General features: G+C 41.9%; 1 protein-coding gene and 1 pseudogene across 7 annotated transcripts in view; one reads left to right on the forward strand and one right to left on the reverse strand.

Moving 5' to 3' along the window:
* The window catches only part of HNRNPD (heterogeneous nuclear ribonucleoprotein D), a 20,763-nt gene extending 2,460 nt beyond the window's left edge, over nt 1-18,303 (reverse strand). The window contains exons 1-7 of one of the 6 annotated variants that reach the window (XR_014775219.1): nt 17,672-18,303; nt 15,754-15,810; nt 3,752-3,920; nt 2,569-2,730; nt 1,106-1,237; nt 507-606; nt 252-398 (exon numbers count right to left, since the gene is read on the reverse strand). Coding sequence is in view for 4 of the 6 variants with exons in the window: in XM_084760561.1 (XP_084616687.1) it covers nt 252-398; nt 507-606; nt 1,106-1,237; nt 2,569-2,730; nt 3,752-3,920; nt 15,754-15,810; nt 17,672-17,907 (1,003 nt within the window). In the remaining 2 variants the exon portion in view is untranslated. The remainder of the gene's footprint in view (nt 1-251; nt 399-506; nt 607-1,105; nt 1,238-2,568; nt 2,731-3,751; nt 3,921-15,753; nt 15,811-17,671) is intronic. The other 5 variants (XM_084760561.1, XR_014775218.1, XM_084760562.1 and 2 more) reach the window with 5 other exon arrangements.
* A 4,630-nt stretch (nt 18,304-22,933) lies between these two features.
* On the forward strand, nt 22,934-23,541 carry LOC311585417 (large ribosomal subunit protein eL28-like; annotated as a pseudogene). Its single transcript has one exon. The product of its transcript is annotated as a large ribosomal subunit protein eL28-like (transcript).
* The last annotated feature ends 504 nt before the right edge of the window (nt 23,542-24,045 follow it).

Genomic DNA, 24,045 nt, shown 5'->3' on the forward strand with positions numbered 1-24,045 from the left:
TTTTTTTTATAATGCAAGAGAAGCAAAAGCCCAGCATATGCGTACAAAAGCTCACATGCACCCTACCCTTACAGTGTACATGTGACTGAGGCTGGGAGGAAGCTAGCAATAAAATGGCTGCAGTTTACTTTCCAGGAATTTGTAACCTGAAGCAGTTGGCCCTCGGCAAGGCTGTACTAACTTTTCTACCTATCCAAATTTGCACAAAGGAAATGTCAAATAGCAGTTAATATAAAAAGTATAGTACTTACTGCTATAATCACCATATCCATAGTAGTTGTTGTAACCAGTGTAGTCATATCCTCCATAACCACCGTACCCTTGGCTGTTATATCCATAGTTGCCATAGCCTTGATTCCAATAGTTACTATATCCCTGGTTCCAGTTTTGACTGGGGCCTGCAGCACATTAATAGGTTCACTAAAGTCAGATCAGCAAAGAGCTTTACTTCAGGGTAAGTAAAAGCAGAAAAGCTTAAGATAGAGTCAACTTAGGCTATAGCTTACCACCACCTCTTCCGCGCGCTCTTCCCGCAAACCCTCCTCTAGATCCCCACTGCTGTTGCTGCTGATACTGTTCCTTCGACATGGCTACTTTTATTTCACACTAACAGAAGGAAAAGAAAAACATTATTACATTGACTCAGGAAAACAAAGTTGCTCACAAGTTTGTAATCAGAATTGACAACACTGTTTAAATCTGCTTGCTGTTAACCCTTCCCTCCACGTGCTTGCTGGAGATCTAGCACTTGTTAAAGTATTTTAATGCCGGTGCTGACACACACCTTTAACCCTAGCACTGGAGAGGTAGAGCGGGTGGATCTCCTGAGTTCAAGGCTACCCCTGGTCTACAGAGCGAGTTCCAGGACAGCCAGGACTATAAAGAGAAACCCTGCCTCAAAACAAAACAAAGAAATAATAAAAGTATATTTTAACAAGCAAATCCCTGCTGCTCAGCAATAAAAGTGAAAAGCTCACCAGTGACTCAGCAAGTATAAAGCGACTAAGACCCTAAGTATAAACAAGCAAGCAACCCAGATCCTACAACAAAACATTATATTATAACAACAGACTTTCTAAGCGACTCAACAGATATTTTAACTTACTTTACTAAGACCAACATTGTGGTATTTCTTTTCCATTATCTTCTTCACTGGTTCCTCTTCCTTAAAGGTAATAAAACAGAATCCACGCCTTTTATTGGTCTTGTTGTCCATAGGCAGCTCTATGGATTCAACCTGACAGGCAAAAAGAAAGACACAGTATTCCAGTTTGTGTTCTGATTTTATTAGTAACAAGTTTACATAGTAGGGGAAGGGTGGCACAAAGAAAACACATATAACCCTCAAGCTCTACTCCTCTCGCCCCATTTTTCAATTAGAATCTCTAAACTTCCTAAGGCCTCACACACCTAATCACAAAATCAATCTTCAGCATTTACCAGTATTTCTACCTAACTCAAGAGTCACAAACCCAGAGTCCACAAAGATGGCCGAGACAACAGTCATTTTAGAAGAAACAAGACAGACTCTGCATTTGAAAATAAAAATGTGACCTGGCAACAATACTGTAAACTGGCAAACTTGTAGTTAACTCCAGGTAGAAGCTACAATTCCAATCTTAATGCTGCTATACCAGAAGACAGCTTGTTCTTACAATTACATAAGAAAAAAACCTATATCCAGGTTTTTGTGTATAATATTTATTGGCATTAGGCATTCCATTTCTAAGTCATAGCATGCATGTATTCCTTTTTTTTGTTGGTGTGTGTGTGTGTGTGTGTGTGTGTGTGTGTGTGTGTGTGTTTGTTTGGAGACAGAGTTTCTCTGTGTAGCCTTAGCTGTCCTGGGCTCACTTTGTAGACCAGGCTGGCCTCGAACTCACAGTGATCCACCTGCCTCTGCCTCCCGAGCCACCAAGCCTCGCCTCAGCATGTATTCAAGTCAAGAAATGCAATCCTTGGAGACTACAGCCCAAAACACCTCAGGTTAAGTTTAGTTATTAATTTATGAAAGGGAACTGGTAGGTCACTTTTCATATAGTCTACAGTCTCATTAAGCTGGCACTTACACATATTTAAATTGGTAACCTACTATACTATTCTGATCTTATTATGTCCTATTCTTAAGTGTTTCCTTCTATATTTCAGGTAACTCAATTATGACTTCCTCCTCATACTGCCTATACTTTTCCTCCCTGTACTAATTTTGATTAAACTGCTGTTCAATTCAGACACAATGGGTGATTCCTGTAGTCTATGTAGGACAGAGGTAGAAGATGACAATTTCAGTTTACAGAGAAAAACAAAAAGCTCAAAGACAGCCTGGATTACCTAGTAAGACCCTTCTTTGGGGTTGGGGATGGGGTTGTCTACTCCACCTATGTATCTAATACTTGAAACACACAGATGCTCAACAAGTAAGAAAAATGTTACCTAGTCTTCAGATCTGCTCATAACAATATCATTATCAAAAATATTTTGCAACTCTGAAAAAAACCAATGGCCAGGTGCACTTAATGTACAATCACACACTAATTTTGACATAAACTGGATCAAAACACAACATACCTCACCAAAACCACCAAAGTACTCTCTTATTTTCTCTTCGGGTGTATCTGGAGAAAGGCCACCAACAAAAATTTTTTTGACAGGCTCTTTTGTTTTCATGGCTTTGGCCCTTTTAGGATCAATGACTTTCCCATTCAATTTATGTTCTTTCTGATCCATGACCTAAAGAAATTAAGTGTTTCACTTTAAAATGTAAAGCTTAACTTATGTTTAGAAATAAATTACTTAAAAATAATTTACACAATGCACCTAATGCCAACATTAGGTTAACTGGCTTAAAATTAACTGTCATAGAGTAATATGACATCAGCTAATACAGACTAGTGCCCAAGGATAAAAGTCACTGAGAACTGATGGAGGGGAAGGACCACAGCAACTGAGCTGACTACTAGGTAACCAACACCTTTAACTGATAACAACATCCCTACTTCCCCTCAGCCCAGAACCAAAATAATTTCTAAATCCAAAGTAAATCATTATGCATATAATTGTCTACTCTATTCTGAGAATCATGGGTAAAGGAGGAAAACTGCTTGTCTAACAGAACTGTGAAGTAGGCACTTTCTGCCAACTTGTCACACTGTATCTTTGTTCTGTTTTTCTAGATAGGATTTCTCTGTACAGCCTTGGCTGTCCTCCAACTCAGAGATCCACCTGCCTCTGCCTCCCTAGTGCTGAGATTAAAGGTGTGTACCACCACTGCCCAGCCATACTGTATCTTTTTTAAATTAGATTTTAAAAATCCTCCTCTACCCTCTTGGAGGGGTCTGCTAGGACTAAACACAGACCATATACATACTAAGCATGAACTAGCCCCAGCCAAGTCTCAAGTCTTCTTAAAGTTCCTTTTAGTTTAAAAAGGCTGATACATGGAAAGCAGTCAGTAATTAATCCGTGATTCTGCCTCTCCTTTCAAATAACATAGAGAAAGAACAGGGTATGCTAGTAGTGCACCTCCGCTGTCCTAGCACTTGGAAGGCAGAGGCAAGCAGTCAAAGATAATCCTCAGCTACCTGTGCAAGCTTGAGACCAGCCCAAGCTACTTGGAACCTTGTTTCAATAAAACAAAAACTACTTTAAAAATGTATCTCTTCTTTCTTATAAAAGGGGACCCACAAGTAACACAAGTTTATTGTATCAAACTCTCCATGTTTCATTAATCAGAATATATGTAACACACTACCTTATCTACACTCTCCGACTCTTTAAATAGCACAAAGCCAAAACCCCTTGATCGCCCTGTGATAGGATCTAACTTCAGAGTGCAGTCTACAACTTCACCAAATTTGGAAAAGTAGTCCTTCAGATCTTTCTTTGTAGTGTCCCAGCTAAGGCCTCCTATAAACATTTTCCTGTAAAGACAAAAAGCAGTATTAAAATGCTAAGAAGAAAAATAAACTTTGCCTTACATTATTCACATCAGTAACACACCTTTTTCAAACTGCATTTTTTTAGTACAGACACATATAGAAACCCTACTGTTTAAAGTCTCACTTAGCACTGTTCCTTCTGATAAAAACAATAGTGAGCAAAAGGAGACTGGAGAGATGGCTCAGAGGTTAAGCACACTGTTTGTCTGATCTTCCAAAGGTCCTGAGTTCAATTCCCAGCAACCACATGGTGGCTCATAACCATCTGTGATGAGATCTGGTGCCCTCTTTTGGTGTATAGGCGCATGCAGGCAGAATACTGTATAATAACAAATCTTTTAAAAAAAATACTGAGCAAGAAACAATTTGCTGATATATATTTGCATGCCAAATAAAAGCATTAGGTTTTTTTACAGATAAAAATCTTAGCCTCTAAAGTCTATTAAATCCTCATTGCCCCCAGAATCCTGTCTATGCTGAAACTTCTTTTCTACTTTTAATAGCTCTCCCATTTACAGAACTCTTAGCATATAAAATGGAAAAATTGCTAAGTCTTCTTATCTGTGATCTAGCACTTTTCATGTGTAGGAGTCCTTACAAAAGGACCAAAGTTAGTCATGTAAACAGAATGGCAAAAATAATTACCCACCGAATCACATCTAACTTAGATCATTTACTGACAGTAGAACCTGAGTTAACAAGTAATAACTGTTTAGGCCTGTAACATGTTAAGTGCAAAACACCCAAGAAAAGACCATCTATAGCCAGGCGTGGTGGCACAGGCCTTTAATCCCAGCACTCGGGAGGCAGAGGCAGGTAGATCTCTGTGAGTTCAAGGCCAGCCTGGTCTACAAAGTGAGCCCAGGACAGCCAAGGCTACACAGAGAAACCCTGTCTCGAAAAACAAAACAAGAAAAGACCATCTATAAGAGCAAATTATGTCTCAACAGCAAAAGGCCAAGAGTTCTGGCAGTAGCTGTGATTGTTTCTCTATCTGCTTGTTTTATCAATAAGCTAATAGTAGCTAGCAATAAAAGCAAAACTGTACCTTTTACTCTTTAAAAAAGTCAAACTGGAAACTTAGTACTAAATTGTTATAATTAGTCATAAAAGGGCTAAAAATTTTACTGCCAAGATAAAATCATGCTTGCTTGGAGGGAGAGGGGGGTCATGGAAAGAGATGATGAGGGGAAGATGAGGCAGCAGCCCTCAGCTCTGGAAAGAAAGCATCTCCTTGTCACAGACTTTTAACAACGGCCACTACAGCCCCCTGGAAAGGTAGGCTGCTCCTTATCTTCACCTCTGCTGTGTCTGCTTAGCTGTAATGCTGAGCATTCTTACTGCCAAGTTTAACTTGATACTGACAACAGAGCCAATTCTGAGTACAAACAAACTCTTACTTCAGGTAGCACGCTGAGTTTTCCATTTAAAGTTTAACCTAGTACATACTATAAAGCAGGCCCCAATTTTCAAGACTTCCTCAAAGTGTCTAGTCCTAAAGACTTATAACCATACAGTAATGTTATAACCAAATGAATATAACCAAAACTCACATGTTCATTTTAAGTGTCTGCTTATTGCCAATTCAATGAAAAGCTTAAGACTTCTCAATACACATCTTTCAATTGAATAACGCAACTCCCAAAATACAACTCTTATTTAAATAACAACCACTGCTATAAATAGCATTTTTTAAACTACAGGCCCAAAATACTACTTTCATGAATAAAAACTCATCACCAACATTCACCCTTTTAAGGTTAGATAGATTCTAGGTTTTTGTTTTTTTAAAGAAGACACTGACTACCAAAGCAATGGCCTCTTGCTTAGGTATCCATTAACAGCAAATTCGGCTGAGATTTAACTACCTGATCACCATCTGTGATTACAGAAATTTCCCATTTCTGAATAATTTAAAATTATTTCAGTCTAAAGAAAATTATAATTATAATAAAAAATAGTGTAGAAAGGTAAACTGGAAGAATAGAAAATTTCTGTCTTGACAAGTATCAAGACAGAAATTCATTTTTACTTCATAAAAGCAATGTATAGGGAAAATGTCCTCAATTTAAAATTGTTATATATACTTCCTAAAAATAAAAATAGCAACATAACACATAGAATGAGGTATCTACTATTTTCAAGCCATGTAACTGCTTTTTAGATAGGAAGTTAAATTATCAACTGACCCAATAAAGTGCTCTTAAAAAAAACAAAAACTTTCCCACCCTCAACAGAGCTGAAAATGTTCACTGCAAACACCCTTCTGTTAACAAATATGCCTTTTATCCGGAATAATATTCCGGGCAACTGTTACTTTTACATATTGCATAGTATTACACTGTTCTTCAAGTACTGCTTGCCCTGCCTAATCCCGTTTCTTTTTAATCTGTAACTTTTTTGAACCAAATGTTTTAAGACTGTTTCTGACAGGGTCTTATACTACAGCTCAAGAGTGCCTCATATTGGTGGCAATTCTCCAACCTCCACCTGTAGTGGAGCTGCCACAACTGGCTTCAAGGAATGGTATATTCTTCTACAAACTATACTCCTGGCCTTCAGTTCAACAGCCATGATTTAACAGCCTATGGATCTGCTATCCCTATTAAACTACATTAGTATGTTCGTTATCTCTGAATATAGTTACTTAACTAGTACATTAGGTGCATTTAAGTTGCTTAGCTTTTAAAACACATTTTTTTAAGTTTTGCCAGCAATTCAATTCACCAACAAGCAACTACTTGTTAATGAGCCAGGCACCAAGTTTTCCAAATCCTGTGGGAAGTACAACAGCTTCTGAGCTAGAGCCTATGACAAATTTATCAGTGTTTTGGTATCACAAAAGCACTCGATTTTTTTCTGCTTTAAGAAAAGCTAAAGGGGGGGGGGGTGGAGAGATGGCTCAGAGGTTTAGAGCACTGACTGCTGTTCCAAGGGTCCTGAGTTCAATTCCCAGCAACCAAATGTTGGCTTACAACCATCTATAATAAGATCCGGTGCCCTCTTTGGGCCTGCGGGTATATGTGCAGGCAAAACATTATATACATAATAAATTAATAAATCTTAAAAAAAAAAAACACTGTATTTTACCTTTACTGAACAGGAAGTATGAAATCCACCCCATTTTTATTCTGTAAGGACAGCAAGGTTCAACTATACAGTGGGAGAATGTCTGCTAACCTTTATGAACACAAGCATGAACTTCCTTATTCTGAGATCACTTAAGAGTAACTAACACTAGCTTGGACTACTTTATACAGCCGTATTTTGGGTAAAGCAAAGTACCTACTGTCTGTCCAATATAAAGCCTTATACGAGAGGTTTATTTTCAAGTTGCTATTCACCCCTGCAGAGATGTAAACACTTTTTAGTAATTCAAAGGAACTTTGAAATTTCTCAGCCATTTAAAATTATCAAGAGAGCCAGGCGTGAAGAGGGACATGGTGGTGCACGTTTGTAATCCCAGCACTTGGGAGGCAGAGGCAGGGGGCATCTGAGTTCAAGGCCAGCCTGGACAACAATACAAAGTAAGTTCAGGAGAGCCAGGGTTACATAGAGAAATCCTGTCTCAAAAACAACAACAAAAAAAAAAAACTATCAAAAGAACTGTTCAAGAAAAAACAAACAAAATGATTCCAATGCTGCAATATAAATTTAAATGTGATCCTTAGTTGTAGGTGAACCAATAATTGCAACTAAAGAATTTAATCTACAATGGTCATCTGTCCCTCCTTACTCCATGTATGAAGTCTCATATAATACTGCCTGGCCTCAAATTTGTGGCAATCTTTGTGCCTCAACCTCCCCAGTGCTGAGTACTGGAGTAATATATGTGCACCACCATACCTAACTAACTTATTAAGCAAACAAATATAAGCAAAGTATTTCAGTGGCCAGAAGAAAATACAAAAGTCCATTTAAAACAGCTACTCAATAATGTGTTTTCATAGCTATGTGTGTCAAGCATAGTTACACGACACAGGACAGAAGACTGTCCAGCTCTCAATGGTCACTCAGGTAGACCTTTGTAGAACATTTTATTGATTTTTTTTCTACAAGGCTAGAGACAGTGAATCATATGCCTGGTTCTATATGCTAGTTCCGCCACCTACTAACTATACAGTCCTAAAGGGGATAGAGCGATAATTTTCAAACTGTTAACATTATCTGCAGTCACTAATAAAAATGGCCTTAACATAATTTAAAGGAATAATGTACTTTAATTCAATTAAAGTTATCTTTAAAGGCAAAACACAATCTAAACATAACTTAAAATTTCATTAACATGCTTCCATCTTCAAATGGAAAGGCTTCATAAATTTAAACACTTTTTTAAAAGTTTTACGTAAAAACTGGGCGTAGTACATGTCTATAATCCCAGTGCTCTGGAGGCAGAGGCAGGCAGATCTCTGTGACAAGGTCAGCCTGGTCTACAAAGTTAGTTCAGGACAGCAAAAAGGCTACAACAGAGAAACCCTGTCTCAAAAAAACCTAAAAAAGTTTAAATATAATCATGTATGTTCAATCCTCTAATTTTAAAATACCGTAGAAAACATTTAAATACCTATAGGTTAAAACATATAGCCTAAAAATAATACTTCTCTTTTTTTTTAAAAGAAAGGGCTATTGTGTATGGTTTTGTACATGTGTTTTTGAGAGCTGTGTACATGTACAACAGCAGGTGCACCTGGAGCTGGGGTACAGGTGGTGTGACCTACCTGACTTTGATCCTGATAGAATAAATGCAGCTTCTAAAGTCCTCTCAGTAACAACTCTATCCTACACCTACGCCAGTAGTTTTGAGTAAGTACGGCATGTAAAGCAATACCTAACAAGCAATGTGGGCTAATAGAAAGCCCCTGAATAAATCCTAATTAGCAGGGTATGGTGGTCCATGACTATAATCCTAGCACCTAGAAAACTGGAGCAGGAGGATCAATAGCCTGAGCTATTGTTTGATTCTATCTTAAAAAAAAAAAAATGCCAGGCAGTGGTGGCGCACGCCTTTAATCCCAGCACTCGAGAGGCAGGTGGGACTGTTCCAAGTTCAAGGCCAGTCTGGTCTACAAGGCGAGTCCAGGACAGCCAAGGATACACAGAGAAACCCTCTCTCGAAAAACAAAAAAATAAAAAATAAAAATAAAAATAATACATTTTTAAAACACCCTTTTCTTCTCCCCAGTACATAAACTTAATTTTCTCCAGACAATGGTGATCACTAGGTTTAACACTTAAAACTCAATACTATATACTGTATTGAAGATGCTTTCTGTTCCAAGTCTTTACTCTAACCCCCAATTTTGAGATAAAATGTTTAAACACTTCCAACAACACATTACCTTACATTAAAAAAACTCATACCAAGCGTTAGCGTGATATATGTTTTTAGCCGTAACTGCCTACTCACTGATACCCTTTATAATAAAGTTATTCAGGCACACTTACTTACATAACTCTTCTGGTACTCCATCAATTAAGCTCAATTTTTAAAATGCTACAATAAACTCCAATAAAATCTCGCTGGCATGCATTAATGAGCATTTTCTTTAGAAATTCTGAGTTACTTCTAAGAATAAGGCCATTACTTTTTAATACTGGAGAACTATCACTTGGTAGGGAGTGACTTTACAAGCAACATAAAAACTAACCTTGGAAATAACCTGACAAATTTTGACAGTAATATCTGATGTGGTTTATGGCACTTGAGAACCAATTTCTCTCTCTCTCTCTCTCTCTCTCTTTTTTTTTCTTTCTTTGTTTTGGTTTTTCGACACACAGTCTCTCTGTGTAGCTTTGGCTGTCCTAGACTCACTTTGTAGACCAGGCTAGCCTCGAACTCACAGTGATCCACCTGCCTCTGCCTTCCAAGTGCTGGGATTAAAGGCTTATGTCACCCTGCCTGGCCCTGAAAACCACTTTTTAACTAGTTAAAACTGTATTAAGTTTAGCTACTCAAAAAAACTTTAATCAGAAAAATCTATATCCCAATATTATCTGCCCATTATTAAACAGGCAATTCCTCCCCCTAAGTTTTCTGTATTATGCTTTCTAAAGCTAAGTGTGAAAAAGAATCCTATTATTCAAGACTAACACATAAAAAGAGCAAACATTCAAAGCAAGATTTTAAATTCCTTTACATTAAATCTCAACACTTCAAAAAGAATCCAAATCAACCATCATAAAAAAAGATGACTAGATTGAAAACATCTTTCCAGCACTCAGGAGACAGAACAGAAGGATTGATGGGCGTTCGAGGCCAGTTGGTAACTTCCAAGCCAGCAAGGCCTAGAGTAAGATCCTGTATGAAAAATATAAAGAAAAACGAAGAAAGGAAGGCAGACATAACATCTAATAAATTAAACACGACAGCTTTTAAAAATAAACCTTAAGCGCATGCCTGTAATCCCAGCACTCAGGCAGGCAGAGGCAGGTGGCTTACTATTGAGTTTGAGGCCAGCCTGATCTACAAAGTGAGTCCAGGAGAACAAGGCTATTACACATAGAAACCTTGTCTCAAGAAAACAATGAATGAATGAATGAGTGAGTGAATGAATGAGACTTAACTGTTTAACCCAGTATTTCCAACATACATACTGTTTAACTTTCTAAATAAACTCCACCTTTACAAAGTCAATTTCCACTTACCTAGAAGTTAAAGACTGGTGTTTCCTTAATCCAGAGGTTAATTTTTCTGTTAACTGAGATCACTACCTATTCACATTAGAAGTTACCTATTCGGTATCAATTTAGATGTCGCTAATGAAAACAATAAACGGATGTTTACCTTTCTTAAACTAGGATAGGCAAAGTGTTCCACCACCAAGCTAAATCCCCAACCCCTAACATCTTTCAATGCTTTAAAAAAAATCTAATCATAAGCTAGAGAGATGGCTCAGAGGTTAAGAGCACTGGCTGCTCTTCCAGGGGTCCTAAGTTCAATTCCCAGCAACCACATGGTGGCTCACAACCATCTATAATGTAATCTAATGCTCTTTTCTGGCCTGCAGGTGTTTGTGCAGCCCAGAGCACTGTATACATAATAATAAATCATTTTTTAAAAATCTAATCACTGTTTAATGTATCAAAAACCTGAAGATCGAGCCGGGTGTGGTGGCGCACGCCTTTAATCCCAGCACTCGGGAGGCAGAGGCAGGCGGATCACTGTGAGTTCGAGGCCAGCCTGGTCTACAAAGTGAGTCCAGGACAGCCAAGGCTAACACAGAGAGAGACCTTGTCTCGAAAAACCAAAAAAAAAAAAAAAAAAAAAAAAAAAAAAAAACCCTGAAGATCATTTCCAAGACATGTTATTTATTAGTTGCCTTTTCAGTGGATCTATCTGCTGCTACATTTCTGTCTCCAAGTGTAGATGAGCACATCTTCTGGTATAGAACCCAACACTTAAAGCTATCACTATGACTACTGGACAATCATGCCAGTATGATGTCTTCTTCCCCACTATAAAATAAATACTCAAGTACATAGCATGAACATACTAGGTTTAACACTCCAGAAACTAAGATATGCTTACCTTTGTTTACTCCACAGGAGTAAATCACTGGCAGTAGCAACTATTAGGGCATTGGACAAATACACACAGAGATGAAAGCAAGCTGTGTAGTCAGTCTTCCTAAAGTGAGCATTGTTTCCAGGAAATAGATCAGAAAACCAAGTAGAAATGTCTTCTATTACCTAAGACCACACTTATGGAAGTAACAGAAACAAATCCCAGGCTTCCTGCATCCAGTTTAGTGTCCTATCTACTACAATACTGAAGCACAGCTCTAGTCAAATCAAACTAACTAGCCAGTTCTTTATCATTGCATTTGCGAGCATGCACATTCAAAGCATACGGCCCCAAGTGAAATGGGAAAGTCATTACATGTTTATGTTCTCAGACATGGCTTCTAACATCATCTAAAGACTAAAAGATAACTAGTTATCTTTCCTGATGGCCTTAAGTCATAGCAAAATGGACTTTAGGTACATATGTACGTACATACACACTTACACACATACATACATACATACATCTACCAATCTAACTATAGATATGGGATGTCTTACGTACTTCAGACTACCCAAGATAAATTACTAAAACTATCTATGCATTTATACAGGTGTTGCTTAAGCTCAAGGAAAACGTCTCCCAAGTTTAAGGTGTTGTCTCAAAAATGAGCACTTGCTGCCGGGCATAGTGGTCCATGCTTTTAATTCCAGCACTCAGGAGGCAGAGGCAAGTGGATCACACTGAGTTCAAGGCCAGGCTGGTCTACAAAGTGAGTCCAGGACAGCCAAGGCTACATAGAGAAACCCCGTCTCGAAATATCAAAAAAATTAAAAATTAAAAAAAAAAAAGGAGCACTTGCCAAGAGGGGGCCTGCACATCTCCCATCTCTCTGTAGATGACAAGTGGAGCCCAGCACTCCTAGATGGGGGTATAACGCTGCCCACACTCTCGCGAGGCATTGAGTCTCATCTCCATCATGGACAGGAAAAACATCGACGGCTTCTCCCCTAAATCTGAGGCTTCAGCTTCCACAATATTACCATAGGAAGTGAGTGACTAGGGAGACCTATCTACTTACAGTCTTGGCTATAAATCCAATCTCACTAAATCAAAATCCTAGTAAATCTGGCTTTTGACTACTCTAAAAGTACTATTTTTCAAAGCAATTTTTAAACTGTCCCAGAAACACTGGGGTTTCTATTATACGCTCCACTATTTTAAACAAAAACATGCATGAGACCCTTTTCAAACACGAGAGAACGTTTCTAAGGAGAACCACACTAACGGTTGCAGGACAGTGCCAGACTCTTAACAACTCAATGAAACTGCTGTGGCTTCCTATCAACCACAATGCAGAGGTGTGGGGGGAGGTTGTTTAGAGGAGGGGGTGAGTCATGTATCTAATCTGATAAAACTGACATAGTGTTGTCGTTTTCAGTGGACTTTAAATTTTAAAAACTGTTCCCCATATCTTACAACATAGCATACACATTTCACCAGACACTACCTACACCCAAAGAACTGCATTGCAGACTACTCACTACTAATCAAAATGAGCAATTCCAGCATAACTTACTACTATATATAAAAACTAACAGGGATCTCAGAGTTGTAAATATTAAATTAAGTGGCCAGCAGGTCAGGCATGGTGGCGCACACCTTTAATCCCAGCACCCAGGAGGCAGAGGCAGGTGGATCGCTGTGAGTTCGAGGCCAGCCTGGTCTACAAAGTGAGTCCAGGACAGCCAAGGCTACACAGGGAAACCCTGTCTCGAAAAACAAAAACAGACAAAGTAAGTGGCCAGCAAAATGACTCAACAGGTAAAGGAACTTGCTGTCACACCTGATGACCAGAGTTCAACCCCCAGGACCCACATTACAGAAATGAGAACAGACGCTTACCAGTTTCCTCTGACTTCCACATAAGCACTGATACACAAATAAACCTAATATCAAAAATCATTTAAAGGTGAACTCAGAAAGCCAATTTACTATGGTAATGGAGCCACTGTTGCCAAACCCTATTTATCTTGAAACAAGGGTGCTCTTCTAAAAATAACTGTTCACTCTCATATTCAAAAAGGCAACCATGTAAAATAAATTCACCTGTAAAAATATTTTGGCAGGAACAGTGGCATATACCTACAATCTCCAGCACTTGAAGTGGAGATAGGAATAGTATTAGGTCAAGGCCAGCACAGGCATGTAGGAGACCTTGTCTCAAAAACAGTACTTCAGGATGAAACCTCTTTTTAACAGGAACTGCACACAGAAGTGTTTGAGAAATTAACTTTAGGGCTGGAGAGATGGCTCAGAGGTAAAGAGCACTGGCTATTCTTCCAAAGGTCCTGAGTTCAATTCCCAGCAACAACATTGGCTCATATCCATCTATAATGAGATCTGGTGCCCTTTTCTGGTATGCAGGCAGAATATTATATATTAATAATAAATCTTTTTTAAAAATTTAACTTTATGTGATTTTTAGTCTACTAACCAGTCTCATCTACACTACAGAGACTATATTATTAAACTGATGTGGAAGACAGGAACACATGAGCAACAAAAACGCATGCTTAAAGATCTTCAGTGTTTTATTTAGAAAGTTTAGCATCTGCAACAAAATGGAGTTGGGTAAATGGACAATTACCAAATCAAATTAGAGAAGAGGGGAGAATAAGATAGGGGAGACCACCAGGTGGTGGTCCATACCTTTAATCCCAGCACTTGGGAGGCAGAGACAGGCTGATCTCTGAGTTCTGAGTTCAAGCTCAGCCTGGTCTACAGAGCAAGTTCCAGGGCAGCTAAGGCTACGCAGAGACACCCTGTCTTGAAAAAAGGAAAGAAAAGAAAAAAGGAAGAAAGAAAGGATGGAAGGGAGGATGGATGGATCAATGGATCAATGGATCGATGGATCAATGGAGGGATAGATGGGGGGAGATCTGGCCACATAGTGGCCAACACACCTGTAGTCCAAGAGACTCCTAAGTCTGGGCAACATAGTGAGGCTGTCTCCAAAACCTTAGAGGGTAAGGCTGCCTTCAAAGCACAAAACACCTTGAGTAAAACCTACTACTGTTCCATAACATTTACCTAAGTTACCAAATTTTCTCCAAAAGCTGGCCCCAGAAAGCTCTACATGTTTTTGCTACTTAAATGAAAGAACAAAGATAACTCTCTTGAGTAAAAACAATGACCTTCAAATCCAAAATATGGTCAATTCAACTTCCTACAAACAACTAAGGTTCAAATAAAAGTCAAATAAAGTCAGTTTAATTTTAATTTGCGATTATTACTCAACTAACTGTGCCCAGAGGACACCAGAATAAAATATTCATCTAAACATTATTTACTATATCACTCAGGCCCTAGTCTCAAGTTTATTCCATTTTGCTTTTTCTTTCGTCTGTTAATCTACTTTACTTCCAACTTAAAACTAGACAAGCATCAGTAAATGAGAATAGTTAGAAAATAAACACCATATAAAATTTAAACATTTTCCAAAATAATTTAATAGATTATGGTTTGTACAGACATAAGGCAATGTACTGGCTTTCTAACTTCTAATGGTGAAAGACACAATCCCAGGGGAATTAAAATATGATGCTAAGGGCAGAGACTGACATTTTAGAAGAAGTGGGATAAAAGAACACTCAACCTACCAGCCTCCAAAGGGAAGTCATGCAAATGTGAACACATGTCAACCAACTGTAATTAACATTCCAGCCAAATCACACTGAAAATAAAAAATCTGGTAAGAGCTGTAGTGGGAAGCCACATTTGGCCCACCTATGAATACCACATACACGATGCTTTAAGTATTCATACTGTCAGTGAAGACATAGGACTTTGCGTAAAGCGCAGTAATACTTAAGGAACTGTCTACTTGACAGACTACTTCAGTATAACATGCAAGACATTTCAACACACAATAGTTTTATAAAGTAACCTTTATATTTAGCATTAAGCTTAGAATTTAAACAAAAATATTTCAACCTAATAAAAACTAAATGAAAGTACAGTAACTTTTCGGTTTGCCCATATTTAAAATAAAAATTACTAATTACATTTAGTTTAGGTTGGTCAAATTGTCAATACATCATGCATTACCACAAACCACGCAATGGCATCATTTTTGCCCACAGATCACTTAGGATCTCTAGAAAGGCTTTATATCCCAGGCACAAGACTCAGCCTACCGTATTAATGTCAGAATCTCCTGGGACTCAATGGGCAACTAAATTACAGAGCCTCTGCATGTTATGACTACTGAAATCTTTATAAGACAGAAATAAAATGTAAAAGTTTTACCATTCTTCCCGCTGTGCCGCCGCTGCTTCAGTGTGTCGTGGGGAGGAGTTTGAATGGCTAGGGAATTAACAACCGGTACAGCAACCAATCAAAATTCTAGTTTTAGTTTTTGACATTGTTAGGGTTAAAAACTAATTCATTTATACTTCAGTTCAACAAAAAAAATAACTACAAAGACAGCTAGCTACTTACTAACTTCAAATTTCAGGGGTAATAGAAAGCCTGCCCCAGTTACACAATTAACCATTTTGGTACCTCTGTCCAAAGAACATAATTCAGAAAGCAAAACCCAAAATGTTAAAAACTTAAATCTTCAAATATTTAATATGTTTTCCTTTCTCAAATTAAGCCACATATCATTCAAGATTAGCTCCATTTCTTCTCTTCCCTCCCACCCTGACTCTCCACTAAGGCCAGCACAACCAGTAGCTGACTGAGAAGAGTCAGCCCGAACTGAGAGTTCTTTAGAAATTATACTCCAAGTACTTCTCTGCTGTCCCAACCTCCTTACAAATCTTATATTCTTAACCACTAATGGAAATCACGGTTTCTAACACCAGGTTAAAATGAGACTTTAAACTTCCCACCAAAACTTTCTTGTTATAGTTAAAAAAAAAAAAAATTGCATACGCACAGCCCCATATAAAAAGTATCGAAACCGTTAACTCAAGATCAGCAATCTGTAATGGGAACAAGAAAATCTAAAGACCCGGATCGAGTGCCCCCCCCACACTTCCTAATCTCCTGTATGACACTCTGCTCCCAAAGGCTGCATTTTAACATATTAAAAGCAACTTTTGGTGGCAATATAAAGGTTACTTCAATTAGAGGAAGCAAGTTAGTATTGAAAAATCCTGGAAAAAAAAAAATCAATCCATTGAACAACACAGGATTTATTGTAATTTAAAGGGCGAGTGGGCTTCTTTCAACAATAGTAAGAGGGCGAGACGGAGAAGAAACCAAAACAGGCTCCAGGGCACTGAAAAGGCGGGAGAGACATAAAAAATTTTTAAGTTGCCCAGAATAAGTAAGGAAAGACTACAATCTGCACAAATAGGCAACCCATTATCAGAGGGCGCGAAAAGGGTGCAACAGGGAGAGTAACTTGGCAGAACGGGGGAAGGGCAAGCACAGGCAGGCAGGAGGTAGAAGAGCCCCTGTCAAGCGCAGGCCCCATCGACCAGGAAGGGCTTAAACGGTGCCCGCGGAGCCGGACCAACCAACGCGCCATCAGACCGGGGAGGGGGGGGGGGATGCATCGGCAGGCACAGTCTGTCTATAGCACAAATGCAGGGCCTGTATGAGAGCGCCGTGGTGACAGTGGACAGTGGACAGAACGAACGAGTCCTAAGGCGAAAAACCACTGGCCTGTGGCCGACGCGGGAGAAAAGAGGTGGACAGTCTACTCCTTCCCCAAAGCAAGTGTGTGTAAATAATCGCACCGTCTCGGGGTGGCGGTGAAGCACCCAGCAAACCTTGGTAACCCTGGTAAAAAGCTTTCTGTGCGTTTGCATTTTTAAGCCTAAGAGGTTAGAAATCCGGGATAGATTGGGGGGGGGGGGGGGAAAGAGGGGTGGGGGGGGAGAGTAGCTCCGACAGGCGGGAAAAAATCCTGGCGGCTAAGTCGGTGGGAGGAGACCCATGGAGAGGGAGGAAAGAGGGCGGGCCGCGGAGTAGCATGGTGACGGCTAAAGGTGGAAACGTGTGATGGGGGAGGGGGCGAGCAGGCAGGGAAGGAGGAAATGCAGGCCCCGGGGAGCCCGAGGTAGAAGAGGGGCCGACCGAGCAGGCGGCTGCTGCACTCGGGGCCTGCGGGCGAGCAGGCGCGGGAGCGAGGCCTAATGGCGGGGCCGGGGGGGTGGGGGGGGGAGGGAGGAGGGGGCTGGCGAGCGGCTGCCCGGGGCCGCCCCTTACTCACCCTTCATCCTCCTCGTTCTTACTGGCGTCGATCTTCGCCCCCTCTGCCTCGGCGCTGCCTCCTTCGGTGCCTCCGGCCGCAGAGCCGCCACCGCCGCCGCCGCTTCCCGCCGCCGCCGCCGATGCCCCCTGCGCCGCCGCCGCCGCCACCATGGCTCCCTCCTGCTCGCCCGCCGGGCCGCCTACCGCCGCCGTTGCCGCCGCCGCCCCGTCCCCTCCGAACTGCTCCTCCGACATAGTGCCTACTGCCTCCTCCGCCGCCGCCGCCGCCGCCGAGACGACACCCGCCGCCGCCCGCGAACCGAAACTAGCAGCAAACTAATCCCCGCCGCCGCCGCTGCCGCCGCCGCGCGCCCGCTCTACCTCGCGAGGCACACAAGACAAGGCGCGCGCGTGGCTGCAAAGGCTCCTGCGCCTCTCCCCGGCCTGCCCCCCTTCGCCTCCCACTCTTCGCGCGGCGCGCACTCTCAACTCTTTCCCCCGGCTGCACTAGAAAAAGAATAAGTAGCAGCGGCGGCCACTCTCGCCTCCTCCTCGCTTTAATGGCGCCGCCGCGGACCACCTAAAATGGCCGACGGAAGAACGGCGCGTCCCGGTCACGTGACTCCGGAGCGCGCCCTTTGCGCCTCCTCCGCCCCTTCCACCCGCTAGTCCCCACCCCACCCCCTCCCCGCGGCCCCGCCCGCCCGCCCGCTCCTTCCCTTTTATACTCGGTCTCACGCTCCTCCGCCGCGCGGCGCGGGCCTTTAAAGGGAACCGGAAGTGGCGCGCTTTAGAGGGTCCGCGCGGGGACCATCGAGAACAAGGAGCGCAGGTTCGAGGGGGGCGGCTAGAGAGGCCGCTTCCTTTGGCCCCGCCCTTCCGCGGATTCCTGGAGTCCCCCTCGCTAGGCGGGCTGGCTGGGGCTGCGGCTGGCAGGAGCTGGCCTCCTCGAAGGAGGGGTGTGGCTCGTCCTCCCCCGCGGCAGATGCCCTCAGGAACGCCCCCCCCCCCTTTCCCGGCTCTGGCCCCCGTGGCCTGCGTGGGATGGGACGGCCGGCCACGCGTGTGTACGGGTCGCCGATGCTCCTCCGCCCGCCGTCTCTGCTTGCGCCGGGTGACATTGGAGGTCCCGCCGCGGCGCCAACTGGTGGCTTAAGGCCGCTGAGGGCGCAGGATGCCTTTTCTTAGAGTTGCTTTCCAACTCTTAACGCTGTGCTTCCGTTATTAGAAGAGCCTAAAGCCGGCCACGATCCTTTGAAGTTACTAGGGCTTGGGAGGTGTGTTAAAGTCGACGCCGAGGTTTTTTTTTTTTTGTTTTTTTTTAATGAGTTTCCAGTCCTTGTATTAAATAGGATATATAAATGTCATGAATCATCTTTATGAGGTTTCTGGTTTTGTGGTGTTGAGGTGGCGATTTTATAAAAAAGAAAAATGAAACACCGTTAGGCGTGTGATTCAAATTTTTAAATTATTCGTTAAGAAACCTGTCAGAATTCCTACTCAGCTGCCTGCAAGACCCTTAGAAGTAAATGGTATACCGATAGATAGATAAATAGATAGATACAGTTTTGTTTTGTTTTTGTCAACCACTTGGCTGCTTAGTAAGTATCCAGTTTCCAAACTGGGTTTGGAAAAGTTTACAAAAGACAGCATAGAGTCCCCAAGAGTTCAGCCCTGTTGACTTGGTGCACACTGTAATCCCAGAACTCGGGAGAAAGTAGAACGGGTTGTTAAGGCCAACCTGGAGTTACCCCTTCACAAAACATCAAAAAAAAAAAAATGTATAAATACATGCGTCCCATGGTGTAGTTCAGTCAGCATATACATAACCCGAAAATCCCAAAGATTAAAACAAAACATGAGTCACCAGAGTTGTGTTAACAATACTTACGATGAAAGAACATGCATCAAGTTATGGGAATTTCTTTAAAATGCAATGTTACAAAACTGTATTAAGCAAATCACAGAAAGGCAACGTCAAGACAGCTGAGTAGTAGAAGTGATTTCCACATTTGTCTGTACCTTCCAAAATTTGAACCAAATAAGGTGGCTGTGGACTCAAATATTATAGGTAGACTACACCTAATCAGCCTTTAGATTCAAACGATATGCCTTTTAGAAACACTGGCTGTGGCGATTTGAATGAGAATACTCATACATTTGAATGTCTAGTCGCTGTGGCCTTGGAACTGTTTGGGAAGGATTTGGAGGTTGTTGGGGGAGGTGTGTCCTTGGGAGTTTGACGTTTCAAAAGACAATGCCGAGCCCAGTGTCTCTCTCCGCCTGCTGCCTGCAGTTCAAAATGTAAGACTCTCAGCTATGGCTCCATATTGCCGTGCCTGCCTACTTCCCATCGTGATGATAACAGACTGACCCTCCAAAACTGTAAGCAAGGCCCCCAGTTAAAATATTTTTCTCTTACTGCCTTGGTCGTGGTGTCTCCTCACAGTGATAGAACCTGAAATTCCCAAAAAGTCTAATTCACAGACAGGTCTGTAGCTTCTGGAATTTGAATGGTACTCACTTCCTCATACTGTGGCCTAAGTGTCTGCCTTGTTTTATTTTCTCTTTTGAGACAGCATCTCTAACCCAGACTGTCCTGGAGCTCATTGTATAGCTTAGTGTGGCCTCTTCAGGAAATCTGGAATTATATGGATGAGCCACTATTTCCGGTCCATGGCCTTAAATTCTATATCCTGTGCCATTTCCTCCAACCTGAACTCCTCCAACCACGTAATTTCAACCTTACCTGCCTGGTAAGCTATCCATCCTTCAAAATCCCAATCCATGTTATTGTACCTGTGGCATTCATTAGCTGAGTTAATCATCCCTTCACACAGCCCACGACCCTTCTTTATCTCTGCTAGTCCTAATCATAGCCGCCTAGACACCATTAGTTTATAGAGAACAGAAATAAACATTCCTATATATCCTAATTTTGTTTTTCACACATATATAGAAAGATACTGTATAAAGATGGAAATTACATAACAAATACTGTGTTGACACAGTAATTGCCCATTGACTTTTTTTAAACAGCCAAAATACAGGGTACATCCAATTGGCTAGATTTGAGGTCTTTCAGACAAACTAGATTTTTTTTTTATTACCTAGGGATTTCAAATGGCACTCTGCTCACCTCATTTTATCATTGGCATAAATACACCTGGGAATTTTCTTGATGCATGATCTTTTTTTGTTTGGTTGGTTGGTTGGTTTTTTTCTTTGTTGAGACAGGGTTTCTTTACATAGTCTTGGCTGTCCTGGACTCGCTTTGTGTGTGAACTTTCTTAAGAAGAAAAGGGTTTTTTATTCTTAAAGCTTTATTATTCATTCATACGTACAAATGTAATGTTCATGTAGCTGGAGGTACTGTATTTGACTTTTCCAAACCAATGGAAAGGAAGCAATATCACCTCCCAATGTCCAGGCCATCAAAACTTCCATCGTTTCAGCGGCCTCTGAGTATGTTTCAGGCAACCCTGGGATGTTGTGTGAGGCTTAGCATGCTGGAGACCCTGGCGTCAGTCAATCCCTAGCACGACCAAAAATCAAAATTGCTTTGACGCTTTGACTGTGTCACTTTCTCCAGGGCAGGATGGCCCAGAGTCAAGAAGAGAGTTGTAATCTTCTCCATCCAGCCAGGCGTGGTGGCGCACGCCTTTAACCCTAGCACTCGGGAGGCAGAGGCAGGCGGATCGCTGTGAGTTCGAGGCCAGCCTGGTCTACAAAGTGAGTCCAGGACAGCCAAGGCTACACAGAGAAACCCTGTCTCCAAAAAACAAAAAACAAAAACAAAAAACCAACCAAACAAAAAACAACAACAAAATCTTCTCCATCCAATCTACAGACGGTGTTAAGCAAAGCCTCTGCTCAGATTTTAAGTAGTGATGAACAGGATGAAACAGCAAGAGGAGCCAGCCCGTTGCTACAAAAGACCCACAAGCCCAGCCAGCGGCTTTAATCACGTTAACTAGCACTTATCCAGGCAGACCCTTTAATTTGCCTAAAGACTACCCTCAGCAGGACTGAAGCATGGTGTTAAGAGTTGGCTTTAGAGCTGAAAAGATGGCTCCGTGCATAAGAGCACATGCTGCTCTTCCAGAGGACCTGGCTTCAGTTCCTAGCGTTCACAATACGGCTCACATCCTTCTGTAACTCCAGTCCCACGGGATCTGACACCCTGTTTTGGCTTCTTCTGGCATCAGGCACACAGGTGGTACACAGACATACGTGCAGCAAAACTTCCACACACATAAAAGTACAGGCAACTAAGGAATGCTGAGATCAGGGGAATAATCTTGCTCCAGGAAGAGGACACCAGTTGGTTACCTAACACCAAGTGATCAGCCCTGAAAACATGCACGTATAAGTAACATACAGAAGGAGCAGGTTGTATTTACGTACTTACGTATATATACGTGTGTGTGTGTGTGTGTGTGTGTGTATGTATTTAACAACAATTAAAGAGGCCATACATTTAAAAAAGCACAATGGAGGAGGTATGGAGGAGGCTTTAGAGTGTGGAAATGGAAGGTGGAAATAATATAATTGCATTATAACCTCAAATCATAAATTTTAGCTAGTGTTGTGATCCTAGGTGGTTACCTGATTCCCAGACAGTAACCCTTCTGTGTCAGTTTTGGTCATCGAGAAGTGCTCACTCTATTCGGATAACACAGAAGCCCATCGACTATGGCAGTCAGAGTTTATTTAGCAATGAAATCTGCCTACTGTAATCAGTCCTACCTATGTAACTAAAATATCAGAAGGGTGCCTTTAAACACAACTGGAAAAAAGGGTCCAAATGACAAGAAAACCTAGTCATGTTACTGCAAAACTACATCCTATGTAATGCGTCTACCTTGAGAACCAAAGACTTCTTGAGTTTCAAACGTCCAACACTGTTATCTTGCCCACAAATCTGCTTCTTCCACCTTCCTCACGTCTCCACACACTCCTGCACCCCTGCCAAAAACTCCTGTCATTTCAATTTCACCCCACCCATCAATCAATCACCAACTCCTACTTTAAAAATGCATCTGGGGTGGGGCTGAAGAGATGGCTCAGAGGTTAAGAGCACTGCTTGCTCTTCCAAAGGTCCTGAGTTCAATTCCCAGACACCACATGGTGGCTCACAACCATCTATAGTGAGGTCTGGTGCCCTCTTCTGGTGTACATGCAGGCAGAACACTGTATACTTAATAAATAAATCTTTTTTTAAAAAAATGCATCTGGGTCCTTTCGGTCTCTGGCCGCCCGGTAGAAAGGAGCTTCGGAGATGTCCGCGCACGTGCAGTGGATAATGGTTTGGAACTGCTTCCAGTTTCCTGATCAAGAGGATCAAGCAGGCGCATAGCAGCGAGCCCAATAATCTGAAGGCAGCTCTCAATTCCTTCAAGCCACAACGATATGGTTCATCGCAAGAGTGTGGGAGTGGAGCCTGCGGCCGATGGCAATGGGGTTGTGGTGGTCGTGAAACGCAGATCCGGTCAGCAAAAACCCACTCTTTCTTAGGTGAGGACCACCATCAACAAGAACGCTCGGGCCACCCTCTGCAGCATCAGGCACATGATCCGAAAGAGCAAGTACCGCCCTGATCTTCAGATGGCAGCCATCCGTGGTGCCAGTGCCATCCTGCGAAGCCAGAAGCCTGTGGTGGTGAAGAGGAAACGGACCTGCCCCACGAAGAACTCCTGAGCCCCATTTCCCAGAAGCAAATAAAGAGTCTGCTGACCTTTCAACCAAAAAAAAAAAAAAAAAAAAAAGCCAAACAAAACATCTAGATTCACTGTTTTTATAAGCTGGTGTGTGGATGTGTACCTCTGATGTCCAGCACTGAGAGGCTGTGGCAGGAGGGCAGCCTTGACTCTGAGGCCAGCCTCGGCTACAGGGTGATATCTTACTTTTAAATTTTTTTAGAAACAGGGCATGGCATGGTGGCACATGCCTTTTATCCCAGCACTCAGGAGGCAAAGGTGGGTGGATCGCTGTGAATCGAGGCCAGCCTGGTCTACAAAGTGAGTCCAGGACAGCCAAGGCTACACAGAGAAACTCTGTCTCGAAAAACAAAAACAAAACAAAAAATAATGTTTCTTAAATACTGACATCGTTTCTAGCTAGATTTCCTCACATCAGCCATGTAAGACATGGCATGGGGTTTGGAATATAAGTGTCTGAAACAAAAAGTGTCCAGTCACTGGACCTGACGTTTTAGTGGGCAAGACGAATAACCAGTCGATGATGTAATTTCAGGTAGTGCCAGGAAAATAAGATGCCATGGGGACTGGAGAGATGCCTCATCAGTTAGCGCGTATTACCCTTGCACAGGACTGGGTTCCCAACACCTGGCAGCTCACAGCTGCCTATAAGTCCAGTTCCAGAAGATCTGAA

The sequence above is a fragment of the Acomys minous genome, assembly GCF_964271855.1.
Source record: "Acomys minous genome assembly, chromosome: 15".
NCBI lineage: Eukaryota > Metazoa > Chordata > Mammalia > Rodentia > Muridae > Acomys > Acomys minous.